The following is an 18784-nucleotide window of genomic DNA, read 5'->3' as shown; positions in this document are numbered from 1 at the left end:
GTAAGAAAATAGAACTTGATACCTTAGTGCCCATCCATGCTTATGCCAAGGAAACTAATCCACTGTTGGTGCTACCACTTGCCACCTCAAGTTAGTTCCCCTAGGTAGAAAGATAAAATGCCACCTTATATGAGATCTGCCACTGTGTCTGACATTTATTTTAGAGTTCAGATAAAGAGGTGATATTTTAAAAGCTGATGGGAATAGAGCCTTGCCACAGGGAAGTAAGGCATGACCACACTAGGACCTGCTGTCACTCAGTAAAAGAGTGAAGGCATCTCATCCTAGGCTAATACAGGCCACTGTCATGCTCTGCCACTTTACGTTTGCCATTGAGAATGTGACAAAATTAATCCCCTAGGATTTTGATAGTTTCCAACCCGGTTGATAATCATATCTGACATTGTTGAAGTCAAGACCTAAGGGTTTGTATAGCTTGATTCAACATAGAGTGATATTGGTGCTTTAGCTGCTGTGTGTATGAAGAATTTCAGCTGATGTCTCTGCTCAAATGGGAGAAACTCTCCCTTTTGTGTCACTTTTTCAGATGTGCACACCTTGTCTCTCAGGTAATCTAACAGCTGTTACATCCTGCTTATCAAAACTAGGATTGATCTCCAGTTAAATAAAGGAAGCCACTCTGTTCATACGTGGTTGTGGTTGAGCTAACATGCCTTGATTAGTTTCTGTCCTGGTGGCTGTCAGAACAACAGCTATGGGAACCATAGCTTTGTCAGTAATATGGCTGAGGCTCTGGTCTGTCCTTTTGGAAGTGGTGCATCAGTTCTTCCCCTTGCTGCATTTTTTTGGGGGGGAAGTCTTAAGTTCCATTTATCTGCACAGGGTTTGGATATTAGAACTCATGAATTTAATAGCTACTGGATCTCCTTGCTATTCTTGGTAAATTAATGCATACATCTTTTAAGAAACATACTCTGTGGCTGTGTGTCTTAAGACTTTAATTAAATGTTTGTCAGACACTTCAAATCTAAGGAAAGGCAAAATGTAAATATTTTCATTTTACAAAAAGGTAAATTCCAGGATTTTCTGGCAATTGCTGAGATGAAGTCCCCTTAAAAGGACTGGGGGGAATGACCTGTGGATATATCATTTATCTGTTATATTCATTTATTATAGTTTCTATGCCACTCAGTTGCCAATGGCTCTGAGCAGTTTACATCAACAACAGGATTAAAAACCATTATAATCTAACAAAAACCTCTCTTACCTGTGCCATCCAAGGTGGGTAGGTAAATCTCCATTGTCCCTAAATGATTTCCTGAAGAGCCATGTTTTTGCAGCTTGTTGGAAGTCCAACAGTGTGTGGGTGGTCTGAACCCAGATGACCTCTTCTAGCAGCTTCATATAGATACTAAACAGTAGGGGAGAATGGGCTGAGCCCTCTGGGATCCCACACTGGAGTAGCAGAGAGTTCAACCTGTTCCCCCATCACTAAGTAGAATCACCCACCCAGGAAAAAGGGGAACCACCACAACACAGTGTCTCCCACTCCTAATCCTCTCAGTTGGTCCAGAAGGATAGCATAGTTAATGGCAATGAAGGTTACCAAGAGATGCAGCAAAGATCCAGCCACACTCCCCATCCCAGTCCTGCTGGAGATCATCCAACAGGGTGACCACTGTGATTTCCATCCCAGGCCCAGGCATGAATCCTGATTAACAAGGGTCTAAATAATCTGTAGCTGTACACTGACCACCTTTTCAAAACCTTCCCTGTAATGTATTATGTAAAAATGGAAAGTTGGAGAGATGGAATAGTTGTCTAAACTATTGGTGATAGTTTCTTAAGAAGGGGCACACCACAGCCTCTTTCAAGGTGGGAGATAAATGCCTCTCCCTCAAGGATGTATTCACCACCATCCAAACTTGGTCTCTTATTACTCCCCTGGTGACTTTCACCAGCTAGACTAATAAGGCCATTGACATATAGCTTCTACTGTTCTTATAGACTAAAGAAGAGAGAATAAGCTTTTCAGTTGCTACTGATCATGATAGTTATATTTCAGCACCAGTTTTTAAGGCAATGGGCTTCTGCACACCAACTGCTAACAAACAAGAACAGGAGAAGGCTACTGCCCTCATGTCCTGCTTGTGAGCTGCCAGGGCAGATAGTTGGCCTCTGGGAAAATTTAATTATTAAAAAAGGGGCACGCAAATAGGAGGGTGCCCAAGCCTTTAAGCACCATCTTACCCACTGCCTCTAGCCAACTAGGGATTGTCTTTATGCTTATTTGTGTTACAAGTTTCCATTAAGGCTGAACTGCAGCACATTTCACCTAGAACATAAATTAGCACAGAGGCTAATTCCAAGGAAAGGTATGGGATAAATATTTGTAATAAATAAAGTGAAAGTATATGTATCCTAGCATTGCTGTCTCACTCAGATTGTTCTTTTAACAGAATGCAGAGACCCTGTTGATGAAGGGAAAATATTCTTGAAAAACCTTTACAGAATACCAAACTTTGCATTGAATGGGGTCTTCAGATAGCCCCTGAGTTCCAAGTATATTTGTAATATTTCAGTCTGAAAACCCTACCTTACAAGAGCATTGGATAGCTTGTTTTGTATAGCCATGCAGACTGCACTGCAGTTGAGATTTAACTGCTTTGAAGGGGATTCTAAGCTCAGAAAGATTAAGCCAAGACCCCCTTAGTGTCGAATTCACTTTATTCATTTAAGTATTTTAATGCTACCTTTTAATGAAATGGCTATACAGGGTGGCTCACACTAAAGCATCAAAACCAGCAAAAAATGAAAAATAATAGCAAAACCTGTATAAATCAAGAAAAGCAGCAGCTTAAAAATAGCAATGGTACAGTATTCCTTTCATAAAACTGGATGGCTAAAAGCTTTGGGGCTAGTGCCAAAAGCTCAAGTGAGACGCAGATGGGCCTGTCTGAAGGAAGAGTTTCAAAATCAGATAATTGCAAATGGTACACTGTGGAAGGCTACAGAAAAAGACCTCCCAATATTATTTCAGTGACTGAGTATTCTCTCATTTTTCACAGCTGTTCAAGGGGAAGTTTTTTGTCTGCCAAGGGGAAGACACAAGGAACATTACCAACAAGTCAGACTGTGCAGAAGCCAACTATAAATGGATCCGGCACAAGTATAATTTTGATAATCTTGGCCAGGTATTGATGGAATGGTAATCTGCTGCAGTGCTCCCTTATTTGCTTTGATTCAAAGCAGATGTGAAATAGCCTTGTATATATTGCAGCCACCATAGCAAATCATCTACTTCCTAGTCATACTGTCTATATTTAAAGGTCCCCACTTGAGATACATTCCTGTCACAATTAAGACCAGCACACGCTTTCTTTGGACATTTAATGACTGTACAGCAGTGTAATAAATCTCATATCTAGCATGAAAAAAGTTTGTCACAAGAGACTGAAACCATGAACCCAGCACATCCACTATCTCAGACCATTTACTATTAGCCCTGGAAATAATATTTTAGCAGGGTGGTAAGGGTTAAATAAAAATGGATGGATGAAGACTGGGGGGTAAGGCTATTTCAGCTTTTTGAAGTAACCCTCACTGTTCGATCACTATTTGACACCTTTTTTTTCTGGGTAAGAGACTTTGGGCTTACTATTATCAACTAGGTCAAATAACAGAGAAAGCCCAAATTCAAGCATGAACCAAGAGACAGGCAGAGTAAGGGTATATACTTTTTTTTTTCCTTCCTAGCTAAAATGCTTTGTTTCCTTTTGTTTTTCTAGGCTTTAATGTCTTTGTTTGTTCTGGCCTCTAAAGATGGGTGGGTGGACATCATGTATGATGGATTGGATGCTGTAGGAGTAGATCAACAGGTAGGTGTTTTGGTATTACATTGCTAGAAGCCCAAGTAGTAGATGTGTTTGTTTTGGAGATTACTTTTTAAAAACTCTATGTCAAATACTAATGTTTGGAGTACCTAAATTTATCATGGACAGACGTGTTAAATTCTAATCCTGATAGATTCTGAGTGTAATGGTTTCTCCCTTTATTTTGTAGCCAGTCATGAACTATAACCCTTGGATGCTCCTCTACTTTATCTCCTTCCTGCTGATTGTTGCCTTCTTTGTCCTCAACATGTTTGTGGGAGTTGTGGTGGAGAATTTCCATAAGTGTCGTCAGCATCAGGAGGAAGAAGAAGCCAAGAGACGAGAAGAGAAGAGGCTCCGACGCCTGGAGAAAAAGAGAAGGAGTAAGGAGAAACAGATGGCTGGTCGGTAGTCTTTCCACATCTTTCTGAGTCCTGCTTGACCTTTGACAGTCTCCCCTATCTCCCTGCCTAGCATCTGAAACCTAGATTCCCCTCAGAAGCATGTCCAGCTACAAAATTTGCATGAAGGATATAGCTCCGGTATAGGCTAAGCAAAAAGCCATAGAAACACATCAATGGCTGCATGATTTGCAATTATTCTATATGCTAGGCAGTTTAAAACACAGTAATTTAAATATAATTTTTCCATTGCATAAGGCGTAGCTTTACCCAAATAGTGTCAAATGCAAGGACAACAGTACCAGAACGGGCCAATTGTCTGAGGCATGTTTTGCACTGTTGCTAATAGTTAGTTTCACTATTTGGTTTATTACAGCCTTGTAATGTCAAAATGAAATCAATTTTTCTAATTTCTAGGCCAATTTCCATATGGACTGACAAAATTATATAGAATATTCAAGGATGTAATAATAATAAAGCCATTTTGTTTTAGAATTGCTTGAAAATATAATGCATTTACTTGAGAAATACAGATTCTTTTTCTTAAAAAAAAGAAAATATCAAAATAGAGATTAACCAAATGAAATTAACCAATCTGGAGTAAATCTACTGAATCACAAACTTGGTGAACTACTTAGAATAATGCTTAGATCCTTTGATAACCACATTAGACTTATATGAAATCTGAGAAACTTCACATGTTGTCTTTCTTACTTCAGTTTTTGTTTATTTGGAAAAGCAGGAAGTAATGGTCAGGTCAGAGGTCACAGGTCAGAGGAACTCTCCTTCATCTTGCATGCTTTCTATTGTCCCAGGATTCTTTTGCCCTGTTACCATTCCATGTGTCCATTCATGGTGTTTCTTGTTACAGTCATCTTAATATGTTCTCAGATCTTTTTCCCATTTCCCCATTTATTATATCCTTTTTAGAGCAACATCAGTACATCTGTGGGAATCTCTCTTTGGTTTTGATATGGTTGTTTAACCTGCCTAAAGGTTGTTACACTTTCTACTTTGTATTCTAACTGCTTGTTTCATACACTAACTAATAAGGCCATAAACAAATTAATCACATCTAATCCTTCTATATCATACAGTTAAGTCCTTTCTAAAACTTGAAATTTAACTCCCTTTATCCAAACATAAGGTTTCCAGATTGAACGTTCAAAACTAAGCCATGCTGGCATTCTGGTTCCTTATGCTGAGTACTGTGAAACTCCATGCCTTAAAAGAAGAGGGACCTGTTACAAACTATGATGCTGTGAGCTGCTCCAGAGACCTTTTTCACAACTGGCATGACACAAGTATGCTGACCTGTGAATCAAGAAATGTACATACATAAGGGTTATCAACTTTCTCTAACATTAAAGCCACACATTTACTTTCTCTGCTAAAATCCATGGGATTCGGGTTTAGAATGCATGTATTATGCAAAAGTGAAGGGGCTGGTTGCAGACAGTCTTAATAATGTATCATGTCAGCAAAAAAAAAAACAAAACCTCTGCAACTGTGTTTCTATTTTCACAGTATCTGCACATCTTTTGGGAAGTAAAACTTCCATTTACAGTAAAGGACATAATATGCACTAAATCTTTGGATTCTTTTGCATAAACGGAGCATAGAATTCTTCTCCATGTTTCCCAACTCGCCAGCAATCCCTTTGTTTTCCCAGATGCAGGTTTTTGCCATTTTTTTTTAATGGCACAATTTAAGAATTGTTGATCTTTCTGAAAAGTTTTGAATACTTTTGAAATATTCCACAGAATTGTCCCTGTGGCAGGTTTTGGCATAGAAAGACTGTATCTGGCATGCTGCTTTGTACCTGGTCCCCCTGGTGCATTTTTAAAAACCAACCTTTTCTCCTCCCTAATAATCTGCCTTCAGTTTCTCGGTGAATCCAGTCCAGGCACCTTATCGGCCCCACTGCACACCTTACCTGCCCTTTTTTCTGCCAGAAACTTTGCTGTCCTTTCAATCGCTTATTGTCTAACCTTTCTCTAAATCGTTTTGGCATATCTGCAGCACTAGGCCTCCATCTCCGTGCTCGTGTTCCTCAGAAGCGGAAGTATACCGAGTGGTAATGTTTCCACCCATTTGATGTTGCATCAGTGGTGCTGCCTTCTTGCTCCCCAGAAAAGCCAGAATTAGAGTTTCAGAAATTACATGGGAGTATCTAAGGGCAAAAATATAAGTGGTCCAGAAATACATTTTATAAACCACAGTAATTACCTCTAGAAATTTAGCCCACGCAGAAGACAGTTAGCGCTAAAGCAGATAAATGAATTACAGTTTTAAGAATGATCATTCCACTGTTGAAAGAATGATTTACAGTTCTTTTCTTATTATAATAAAATGATAGTATTTGGAGTCTCAAATATCAGTAATATTGAAAAGTAATTCTACTTATAGACATAATAATATAGGACATAAATTAATCTAAATACATATTATTGTAAATAAACAATTCACAAGGTAAGTTGGAAAATAAAGCTATAGTTAAGGGTAATGAATAGCACTGTGGGCTCACATATAATGTTTAGCCATAACATGGCTTGTGTCAGGTTCAGCCCAAAGAACTCCACAAAACAGTACAGATACAGTTCTGTTGCATTTATTAGCTTCAGCCTCTCAGACAGAAACTCTCCAGACTGAATCTACACTTCCCAAGCCAGCCAGCCAAAACACCATGAATTCCTTAGGGTGGTGCCAGTCTCATCCTCTTCACTTTCCCACGCTCCTGCTGCGGGCTAAGGAAATGCTTATCTCCCCGAGCGCGACCTTCACCAAACCATTCCAGCACACTTGTTGGCTTTTGCCTCAGCACAATGTGCTAATTCACTCATTATGAGTGATGTGCTATGTGCAAACTAGGTCGTTATAGCTTAAGAAATCATCGTTTTTAAAAAATCTTGCTTTAGTACTATATGTGAACAGAATCAATATTATATAGTCCAGCTTAATAATAAAGGTATTTAGCATAAACTATAATAATACTACAGACTCTATTTGTAAACCTAACAATTAGGATTCTCACTAATGAGTCTCATTAGAAAAAGCTACAACAGATGTAGTGTACATATAATTGCCTTTTCCTCCCAACACAAAGTTATTGAAAGCTCTTTTACTAAGTATGGGTTTTCATTATCAATAATTCTTTGAAAATTAATTTCACATTAAGAGGAATTGTTCATTTTAAAGAAAGCTCTTTCATAATCAAATGGTGCTTTTCAAAATAGAACAAAGTGCTAATTTGCTACATTTTAATATCATACAGAAACCAGTGGAAGAAACTACCTGGCATAACATTTTTTTCCTTCCTTAAAAGAGTCATAGACTCTCTTATGGACAGCAGGATAGACACTGTCCAAACCATGGCTGGATGAGCTACTATCTGATAGCCAAGGGCCACATCACCTTTTACAGGTGCCAAGGGTTGCAAAATTGCCAAGATCACATCACATGCATACATGGGACATGGGGACATTTCAGGTTACATTAACATATTTATTATATGGCTTACACATCTATTTTCATGTGCTTCTCGCTTTCATATGGCACAAAACCAGCTGTCCATTTTCAGCTGTCATGATCAGAGAAGGCTCTGAGGGCTGCCAAAAGGGAGCTTAAGGGCCACAGATGGTTCATCCTAGTTTAGTGCCTTCTGTGAATCTAGCCAGTAATCCTGTAGGGAACTTCCCTATAAACAATACCAAAGAAAATGTTGCTTCTGTTTATGTGCATAGTAAAGCTCTTCTCTGATTTACAGATTCCTATAAAATTCTATTGGTTTGTGAAAGATGACCTTTTTTCCCCTAAACAGTAGTTGTTTACCATTATTTCACAGTGGAGAAACTTATTCTGTCCTATGCCACGTAATATTAATTCCAAGGCTCATAATGCAGAGATCATGCAAAGATTAACTTATTCTGTTTCCAAGAGCTTGTATTACTGGAATGGAAGCACCCCATATGCATACCTAATTAAAAATATATACCATGCCCAAATGTCACTCAAAGTAGATAAATCTGTCAAGTTTGTTTATGTTCATAATCCCATTTTTCCAGCTGTAACTTCATCTGGTCTCTTTTCTGCATTAGTTTGCAATGAAAAGGTGCATTAAGAACTTGCATATGTAAAAATTTCACATGCACTTTTGTCCACATCTTTCTTAATGTACAAAATGTTTGGAAATAATTATCTTTAACATAGTGGTTTTGGGTGCGCCCCTTTTCCTAATATATGGATTTTTGCACAGATTTCTCTCTGTCTCTTTTTCTGAGTTGCAAAATGCTTCACAAAATTTGGAATAAGTATGTATACTGATGTATAATTTTCCATTAATTTGGATGTAGGTTCAGGAATTATGAATTGGGTAAAAATGTGCTTTTTGGTTTGGGGAACTGATAGGAAGAGGGGAGTACTTGCTTCAGAAAGAAAAAAAAATCTTCAAGATTAGTGGTTGCATTATTCTAAAGAATTTCTAAAGCCCTGTTTTATCCTAAATATCTAACAGTATTAATATTATTAATTCATACTCACTCACGAAAGCTATCTTGAAGATTTTAATCTGAATACCAAGGTAAACTCTGATAACGAGGCTGCAGTGGTGTGGGGGCAGGGGTGGAGAAAGAGAAGGACTCGTCCCGATCTTCTAGTACAGCCTTCCTCAGGTCGATGCCTTCCAGGAGAGTAGGCACAGATTGAAGGAGGCCGACTGAGGCACCTTATAAAGGATAGTCCATAATATGTTTGGCTTAAAAGCTCAAGTGGGTCACAGCACAGAAAGAAACTCTGGCTGTTTCCATGGGGTGGAGTTGCATTCCATGGTCTGCACATTGCTTCCCTATAAACGCCATTGGATATCTCATAGGAAAGGTCTTAGGGCCCTGGAGCTCTTGGTTTGCCTTGTCAAAGCAGTGATGAATGCTGAAAGTGGGATGAAGGATCTGCCTCCTGTCCTCTCCGGTGATTTAATGCCCTTTCGTTCTTCTAGATCTAATGCTGGATGATGTAATAATGGACAGCTCAGCCAGTGCAGTGCCAGGTACTGGGATGTCCTTGCCGTCTTTGTCTCACGTGAATTGCCATGCTGTGTGACTTAACGGCTGGCCACTGGTGCTATGAGCCATCTCGCTAGACTGTGTGTAGTGGAAGGTCTTTCTTCGCTCCCTCTGTAGTCTGCATGTTTTGTTCTGTTTTGTTTTCTTTTCTTTTAAACATCTGCAGGCTTGACCTATCACTGACACAATTAACTCAGGATATTTATACATTTACTTGGTTTTAGTGTAATTTTATTGCTCATCATAAACATTGTCTGGCTTTTTTCCTCTTTTGCTGCTTTCAGAAAGAGATTTTTGGATGATGCTGGGGTCATCTACTTTAGAGCTATTCTATATGTGTCACTCAGCCCTGCAATGTTCTGCCTCTGAATGGCTTAGCCCTTTACACAACTGTGGGTCCTGCAGGCTCTGCCTCTCCTTGATAGCTATAGTCAGCCACCGTTTATAGCTTGCAGGCCCATGCTTTTCTCCCAGGTTCTGTGCATGTTCCTCTTCCTTTGGGCTGGACTTTGGAGAGAAGCAGAGAGAGAAAGGGAGAAAGAAACACTTACTGCTTCTCACCTACCCCCCTTGCCAAAGTTTAAGGAAATTTAAAATGATTCCTTCTCCAAGTTTCCCAGAGAATTCAGAAAAGAAGAGAATCCTAATCTTGATCAAATTTTCAGTGATGCATGGAAATTTGATAAGGATTTTTTTTTTTTTTTTGCATTGCCCATAAGAAAGGCAGTCAACACACTAACTGCTGGTGACTCGTTTTATGCATTTCTGAACCCAGTGTTCTTCCCACATTAGAAGAAAGCGGTTTATATTTGCTTAAATTCTTCTAGCATAGCAGCAATAGAATAAATCCAGCATGAAAGGCGTTAATGCATTCACTCTACCTCTAATTGCATCAGGCCTGATTGCCTTTTTATTTATTTTTTATTTATTTATTTATTAAATTTATCTCCACCCATCTCCCCCCATTGGGGGACTCTGGGCAGCTCACACAAACCATTAAAACAATAAATATATATAAATGCATAGCACATAAACATTTATACAAAACATTACCAAAAAGAGAAAGTCCAAGAAAATGATGGATTCTGGGGCTGAAGACAACAGGCCTCTAAGGGGCTAGCCATCCCCACATTTGATGTCCTATATGTGTCTTTTCCTATATGTGTCTTGGGTATACCTTATATTCAGATTTATCTTAGGGTGAATTTGATTTACCTTTGACCCTCAGTCCTCTTCATTATTTCTGAGGCTGCAAGAACTATATCTATACATGGTATAGGTGTAAGGCATGGGAAGAATGACTCTGCAGAAGCTGAATGGTGTTACCCAAGCCACATGTTTCATAGTTACAACAAAAGGCTACATGTGTTATTGCCCATATTTCACAGTATGACATGGTATAGAGCAGTGTTTCTCAACCTTGGCAACTTTAAGATGGGTGGACTTCAACTCCCAGAATTTCCCCACTGGGGAAATTCTGGGAGCTGAAGTCCACCCATCTTAAAGCTGCCAAGGTTGAGAAACATTGGTATAGAGAAAGGATCCATTTGGGCTGTTTGTTGACTAATTTCTCTGTCTCAGCCCATGTACTGGAATAAAGATGAGTGGCAGGAATACAGCCTGGATGTCTAAGCAGGGATAGCAACTGAGGAGGGTGTACTCATGAGGTAAATTCCCTTCCTCTGGCAGTGGAGTGGGGGGGTGGGCAACTGGAGCCCTACCCCTGCCTTCTGGCCACAGCTGCATCCCACCAACACATTTGGAGAGGGAACTCAGACAGGGAGAGTGTAAAATGACCCATTGCATGGCGGTGGCAGGAGGGTGACAATGGAGTGGTTGCAACCCTCACACTTTAGAAGACAACTCCTGTTAAGTCCCCCTGGGCACCAATTCCTAAACTAGGTGTGTTCTTAAAGGCAGATCCCCTCTCTTAACCATGACAAACAGGTTGCTCTATAATACAAGTTTGAAATTTGGAAGAGCAAGACCGCCTCTGTCTTTTGAATGTTGTAAAACTTTAAATTTATCTCTGGGTTTGTTTGTTTGTTTTCTACTCCATATAAATTTGCTAACAATTTCTTGCCATTCTTGTAAAGTTTTTTTCTGAAATTGGAATTGGTGTCATTTGAAACATATAATTTTGAAATTATGTCTTTATTTCAATTTTTTTTTTAAAAAAAAGGCATATCCCAAGTTTTCTTAAGAGGATTCTACAAGTACAGAAACCAACACCCACATCCTCTGTCATGGAGTTGACCTTTGTGGCTCCTTCACTTACATGAAAAGATGTGGCAGAAATAGATGATAATGCAGTTGAACATCAAGGAGGACAAGTCCAGAAGTAGTCAGTTGCAGTGCTGAAGTTACTAGCTTGAGCATTCTGCTGCCTAGAGCAGAACGTAGGAAAGGGTTTTTCTCTCTCTGGTCCACTTTTGAGGCCTTGTTTTAGAATCCAGTTGACACAGTTAGTGTTAGCCCTTCAAGGTAGTTCAGGCAAGAAACACAACCATGAGTACTAACCCTATCTTTATTGTAAGATTACATTAACAGAACTTTGCAATACTGAAAGCATCCCCCCCCCCAGGCTTTCCTTTTACTCTCTGGAAAACTAGGGAGGGTCCCTTCTGAAACACTTCCCACACACCCCTCTGCTTCTGTGGACTGAGATGTCTTTTATATGCCAGTTGTTCAGTCGGCACCTCTTCCTCCTGTCTCCCAAGGTCATTCCTACATAACATTACAGCTGGTTTGCACCTAGGGGAGAATCCAAGCCACAGTATGATCAAATTACTAGAGACCTGAACAGCCAGCCCCCAGTCATGCTCACTGTTCACATTCTTTATGCTGCTATCACAGACATGATTCCAGTTAGCAGGACTGAAGAATTATATTCTGTTTGCGACTATACAATGTTGTGGCCCCTTGTTTCTTAAAGCATTAAGTTAAAGCATTAATAAATTGGTATAAAATGGAAGGATGATTTTGTTGCAGTCTGGACAATATTTGTGCCTGTTATTTTTGATGGAAGTATATTCCTCTAAGATTAGTTAAAATTACTTTCATGATATACTTCCATCAACTGAGTAAGTATATAGAAGACAATCTCATATCTAAACTGAGCCCAAGCTTACCTAGGAACTTGTACCAGGGAATGTTGTTCCTTACTAAAACAACAAAATCTATACATATATAAAAACTAGCATGTCAGGGAAAAATCAGATCTTCCTATTGTTTCCAACCCAAGGGGAAAATGCTATTGTTTTCTGATGCATGTCTCATCAATTAACACAAGTCTCAATACAGGTAGTCCTCGCTTAATGACTGCCCTATTTAGCAACTGTTCAAAGTTACAACGGTGCTGAAAAACTAACTTTATGACCAGTCCTCACACTTATGACTGCCACAGTGTCCCCATGGTGATGTGATCAAGATTTGGGTGCTTCACAACTGAGGTGTTTGCAACTGTTGCAGCATCTCAGTCATGTGATCAACATTTGTGTGCTTCACAGACAGCTTCTGACAAGCAGAACCAATGGAGAAGCTGGCAATAAAATCACAAGTTGCAGTCACATGATGTCTTGCTTAATGTCCATGGATGACTAGTTTAACGACTGTGGCGGAAGTGAGATCGTAAATCAATTGCAGTCACTTACCAATGGAGTTGCCAATCCCAGTTGTCATTAACAAGGACCATCTGTAAAAGCGCATGTGATTTCTGCAAGTTCTATCATTCTGATCCAGCATAACCAATGATTTTACACTAAAGCAAACATTATTATTATCATTATTATTATTACTGTTATTTTGATGTATTACAGCCTCCAGCTCCAAAAGACTCTGGGTGGCTTACAACGTCTAATATGCAATTTGAAACAATTAGAAACACAACAACAAAAACAAATAACAGCCCAGACAAAATAGCCATAACAGTCAAAAAATATGAGAGGGGCTCCACTAATACACTAACCCTAGGCCTGGGAACAGAACCGGTCATAGCATCAGGCCTTGTCCAATTAACCATACTGCCTTTAAGTTTGAAAGACAATTAAAAACACACAGACAAACACAATTTCTCTGTGGTTCAGCTTAAGGCTTTACCTTTATTCAATATCCAATAAATGGTTTTCTTGGTGGCTTCCAGGAGATCATTGCAGTCAGATACTGTCATCTGAAACCAGACTGAATAAATTTTGTCCGATAGCCTTCAGAAGCTTTTCTACCTCAGTGACCATGCAGGAAGGCCTTCCTGAACATAGCTGAACATCTGGTCAGCTGTGTATGGGAAGAAGACACTCTCCAGAAAGCCAAGACCTATGACACGAATTTGACAAATGAGCTGAACAGCCCAGAGCCAGTTAGCAGAGAACCTTTTTCAAGTTAGTCAATTATCTGAAGGTGCTGGGGGCTAAATGGATGCAGTGCCTCTTTAAGGGTGGTGTCCTTTATCCCAGTACCCGAGGTGCCAAGTTCATCTGAGATGCAGCTCTAAAGAAAATACCTAGTGTTTTTTAAAATGTAATGAAAAAGAATAAGCCAGAAGATATTTATCCACATATTATGACATAATTAAAATTGACCCAGCTTGTTTTACTGAATCCTAAATCTCCTCGATGTTACCATTTTTTACATTTCATTTCAGTGTATTTGTGTATCCATATTCTCTATATGGGTTGGGAGGCTAATCTCGAGTCTCCTTGTGGACATATACTGGGAGAACATCTAGATGTGCAATTTCAGTGTGGTTAAGCAATCATTGTTATGTTGAGGTATATATTTGAGTGTTTCATTGTGTTTTGAATGTGTTGGGTTTATTCAAAAAGGGCCATTCTCCACAGCAGGCTCAGAAATAATCTCATAGTTCTCAGCTTTTGTATGTGTTATTTTCAAAGCTGTACTTTGTGCTTTCTTTGTTGCTGCCTGAGACTGATATTAGTGTTATCAAATGTAACCTGCAGTGCTTGTTAGTGTGAAAGGATGGAGCATCTAAGTGTGTGTGATGCAAGGAAACAAGTAATGCTGTATCGCCTTGTGCAAACTTTCCATATCCTAATGAGTAATTTGTATGTGAAAATGCAGGTTGGCTATTCTTGCTTTTGCATTTTACAAGTTGTACATTGTGGGAAAGTATGTCCTATATTTGCGTAGTCTCTTTGTGTTGGTTGCTGGTTTGGAGTGGATATTTTATTTTTGAAGATGCTGCCTATTATAACTAAACCTCAATGGGAATAATTTAACCATTTTCCACTTTGCTTTTTTTTAATGCCATTCACTAAAAAGACTAATAAAGCCACTTCTGTAAATGTCAACATTCCTTCCATGCACATCACCTTGAACTTAATATTCCCTGGACAGTTTGTAAATCCAGCTGCTTAGTGATGCTGTTTCCCTGACCTCTCCTCCATTCTGCGAAAGCTTGAGGGAGCATTCAGCTCCCTGCCTGTGAAACATTAAGCAACTCCAGCCACTTCAGGTGCCATTCAAAATGATATATAAATGCCAATGCTATTAGACAGCTGGTTACAGCTGCCACCCTAGATCTCTTCAGAACATCATTCTAGAAAATCTGTGGGGAAAAAAAAGAAGTTTCACCAGCTTCAGGCTACATCCTACATGCATGGTGAATAAAAGAGGGCTTTCCATTGGCGGGTTTATTCGTCACAAGGAGGTTAAGGCATGGACATCATTGTTCTGACATGTCAGACAATATCCTTCAATAATATCATCACATTTTTAAAATTCTCTCTGGTGTGAACATGAAATAGAAAAATAGAAAAATAATTCAGAGAGAGATGGGAACTTACATATAATTTTCCAAGTGATTTGAAAGGGAAGACTGAAATTACCTGCTGGGAGCATAAACAGATATCTGAAAACCAACTCCATGTAAATGCATTACATGAACAGATGCTTTGCTTTTTATAGATAAAGCAACCTTATTTGTTCGGGTTCTACTTTTTGACTGAATCAGGATGAGTTTAAATCAATGTACGTCCACTCCTTTTCCACTGGGCCATAACAAAGCAGCTTGATTTAAAACCTGTTTTTATCATCTGCCAATATCTGGTGTTTCACTGTGGCTTTTTTGCTGTATCTCCCAGTTGATGCACGTTTTTAATCATTTTATCTTCCTTCCTTCCTTTTCTCTCCTATATGCACACACATAAACACACACAAAATCCCACTGGTTTCTCAGTGACAGGATGTTATCTCAATTCTTCTAGAATCTTCCAAACTAATTGCAGCATTCCTGTCATCCTTAATCCCAGTGTATTGTAGCACTATTTGTGGTATTGTGTTATTTGGTGTGATTCATCACTTGAACAGGTGTCTGTATTTCCCAAGATATATACTTACAGGGACAAACAATGCTGTTTCAGAGGGGGGCATGGATTTAAGGTATCTAAAAGGCTCCTGAGTACCAACATTTACAAACAATCATAAATCTGGCTTCTTTATATCTCCTAAAAAGAAATAATATTGGTATTTGAAAATAAGGTTCCCTGCCCACCTAAAATCAGGAGCTGTTAATTTAAAGCCCACAGGAAGCATGGGGTCACTAGGTATGGTTCTTTTCAAGGTAAAAGGTATAATTTCCTCTAATATGCATGACTGGAATGCCAAGCATGACAAAGCTAGTGGTTAGCAAGATTTCGAAGCAGGGCTGACTAAATCCCATATTAATAACATTATTGGCAGATACAGAAACATTTCTAAATATGGCGCTACCAATTTATCAAAATAATTTTGATAACAACTTTTTTAAAATAAAAAAAAGGGTAATAGTGAGTGTCCTTGAATCACTGGGTGGGATTATAGTTACAAATACGTGGTGAAGACAGACTAAAAGAAGTGCTGAGGGGAAGGGGCGGCTGTTGGAGCATGCAGCCTTTTTCTCATTTAAAAGCGCGATTTTTTCCCTCCAGTCCTGAGTGCTGGGTACCGAAGCTGGCAGGATCAGTGTGCCTCCTTCCACATTGTGCAGAATTGTTTTGCAACTGTTTCTAAACATTTTCCTTTTTTTAATGTATAAAAAAAGTGAATGGAAAAACAGATAAAAAGATACATGGCCTTTGGTGGGAAAAGGAGAAAGAAAACAAAACAAGGTAAATTGCTCCTTTACCTTGGAAAGGCTGAGAGTGATCTGGGATTCAGCTGGACAAAATATATACATGGTGTGTAACCTGTGAAGCTGGATTCACACTGCAGGTGAATAACCTCCCTGTGCTTTTACTTAAATACGATGTCTGTCTTCACCACCGCCTAGGGAATGGGAAATGAGCAACCCTGCTTATAAGATTATGCTGCCACATGCTTTGTTGCTATGCAAGTAACATTTTGCAATCTCCGTATAAATCCCTGCTATATATTAACAGCCTCTTTTGTTATTGTTTGGAATTAATCTGCCAATCATAGCTGAACCCTTGGATGCCAGTGTAATTATTCATAAATAAATCCTCCCAAAGAAAAGACAGAAATGGTGACATTTTTCCCTGCCTGGATGTGAATTATGGATAAGCATTGAACAATAAGAGAACAGCAAATTAGAATGGGGGTTCTCTTTGAAATTATAACTTGGTTCATAGCCAGGACCCCAGTTCATAACTTAATTTTATTCAGACATTTTAGTTAATTTCCTCTTCATAGTTTTGCATAATACCATTGAGATAGCTCAGTTTTTATGGATATTTATGCAGAATGTTAGACCTCTGATGAAAGTTGTGATTCAGCCAGCTACCAACCTGTCTAGTTTTTGTTGTTGTTTTTAGAAATGTATTGAGCATACAAATTCATCTTGTATGTCTCAATTTTCATATTATACCATGGCATTCAGGGTCAGATGTCATGTAGACCGGCAGCAAGTTATCTCTGCTGTCTCTTATTTTGAAATACTGATGCAAATATTTAGGATCATTGGGCCAAAATTCACAGAGTTCAGTACAACATTTTTCTTCTTCTCTTCAGTTCCAAAAAGTAGAGTCTCAAGGAGATATTTCTTTCCACTTAAGCAAGTAGGAGATAAATAGCGTAATTTCTGCCTGCAACAATAAACCCAAACTCAGTCCCTTACATATCCAAATAAGCATTTTGCATAGGGAGAAGAGGTTTGTGTTATCAGTGCTATGTTACTGACATAATGTGATTTGGGCAGAACTTCACATGCATCATGCACATTTGATTCTTTCATATCAAATAAGGTGGAAAGATAACACAAACTGGGTATTTACATGGAGGGATCTTTATATGAGGAGCTGTGACTCACCTGAGGTTTGCAGAGAGGGACGAGATTGTCCTTCCACCATGCAAAAGGACCAACAAGTCGATGGGTGCCTGAGATGGAATTAAAACATCAGCATTTGACTACCTGAGAAGCAAATTGGATGCCCCCTTCATGCAAAACTGCTTCCTAAATTTAGCTTTTCTTTATAGTCACAAATACCCATACTCCCCCCACCCAAAATGAAATCTTATATTTGTTCAGTGTTGCTAAATACCATACCATTCAATTCCCTTGGCTCAATCATTTTCATAACCAGTTGATCATTTAATTGCAGGCATAATGTTGTGCTCTGACATCTTCAAGACAGTCCTTTTCATTTAATGTTGCATTATAATGCCTCTTTGAAAATTGCCCTGAATTATAGACTTGACATTTCCTCATTAGAGATTAGGTGTATAATGAGTTTATCTGCTGGAACATTCGGGGTCTAAAGAGAAAGTGTCATCCCTGATGCAGACAAACATCAGAGATTAACAGGAACGGCTGCATTTTAGCAATCACACTTAAATGGAAGATCATTTATTTCTGAGCATTCACCCACATTTTTTCATAAACTGTTTTCCTGGAATTGAGAACTTAAGACGTTTCGACTTTTTTTCCTCTACTCCTCTAGCATGTACTTTGAAATGCTCTGTGAGGTGTTTGCTTTTTTTCAGATATTTCTACAAATGTTTGTCTACTTATCCCTTTTAAGTTTCCATATTTTACTGTAAAATGCTACCCTATACAGCAGTGTTTCTCAACCTTGACAACTTTAAGGTGTGTGGACTTCAACTCCCAGAATTCCCCAGCCAGTACCCTTTTATCTGTTCACTGTCTTAAGTGCACTACATTCTTGGCTATTCTGTAGAGCACACGCTTGACATATACAAGGTTTCAGGTTATCTGGGCATTGTAAAACAGAAGATGTATGTCATAGACATGCAATTATTCCACCACATCATTTCTACCCTACATATATTATGAATGAACTTTACATACAAGATTACTATCCTCCAGTTGTCTTTGTCAAAAGGCTTTGTATGTTGTCTCCAAGTTGCCCCTTCCCTAGATTTTGATGCTGCCCATAGGATTTTCAGTATCCCATGCTAGTATACTTCAGGCCACTGTTTTTGTATATAATAACATAGGTCACATGCTTCCAAGTCTGGTAGTGTTTGTTTTCTTTCTACAGCGATTAAAATGAATGTGTAATATATAAACAATAATCTT

The 18784-nt window shown here is 38.8% G+C and overlaps 1 protein-coding gene across 8 annotated transcripts in view; it reads left to right on the top strand.

Moving 5' to 3' along the window:
• Positions 1 to 18784, top strand: part of CACNA1G (calcium voltage-gated channel subunit alpha1 G) — a 208070-nt gene that overhangs the window by 138552 nt on the left and 50734 nt on the right. For 4 of the 8 annotated variants that reach the window (XM_088138463.1, XM_088138462.1, XM_088138460.1 and 1 more), the window contains exons 21-24: positions 3030 to 3155; positions 3750 to 3839; positions 4024 to 4237; positions 9228 to 9278. In XM_088138463.1, coding sequence (XP_087994589.1) covers positions 3030 to 3155; positions 3750 to 3839; positions 4024 to 4237; positions 9228 to 9278 — 481 coding nt within the window. The remainder of the gene's footprint in view (positions 1 to 3029; positions 3156 to 3749; positions 3840 to 4023; positions 4238 to 9227; positions 9279 to 18784) is intronic. The other 4 variants (XM_088138466.1, XM_088138464.1, XM_088138459.1 and 1 more) reach the window with 3 other exon arrangements.

The sequence above is a fragment of the Python bivittatus genome, unplaced genomic scaffold, assembly GCF_059951505.1.
Source record: "Python bivittatus isolate LINGU-HERP-01145 unplaced genomic scaffold, Pbiv_v1 ctg000220_np1212, whole genome shotgun sequence".
NCBI lineage: Eukaryota > Metazoa > Chordata > Lepidosauria > Squamata > Pythonidae > Python > Python bivittatus.
Note: the sequence above shows the minus strand (reverse complement) of the source record. Positions and strands in the feature narration are given on the sequence as shown.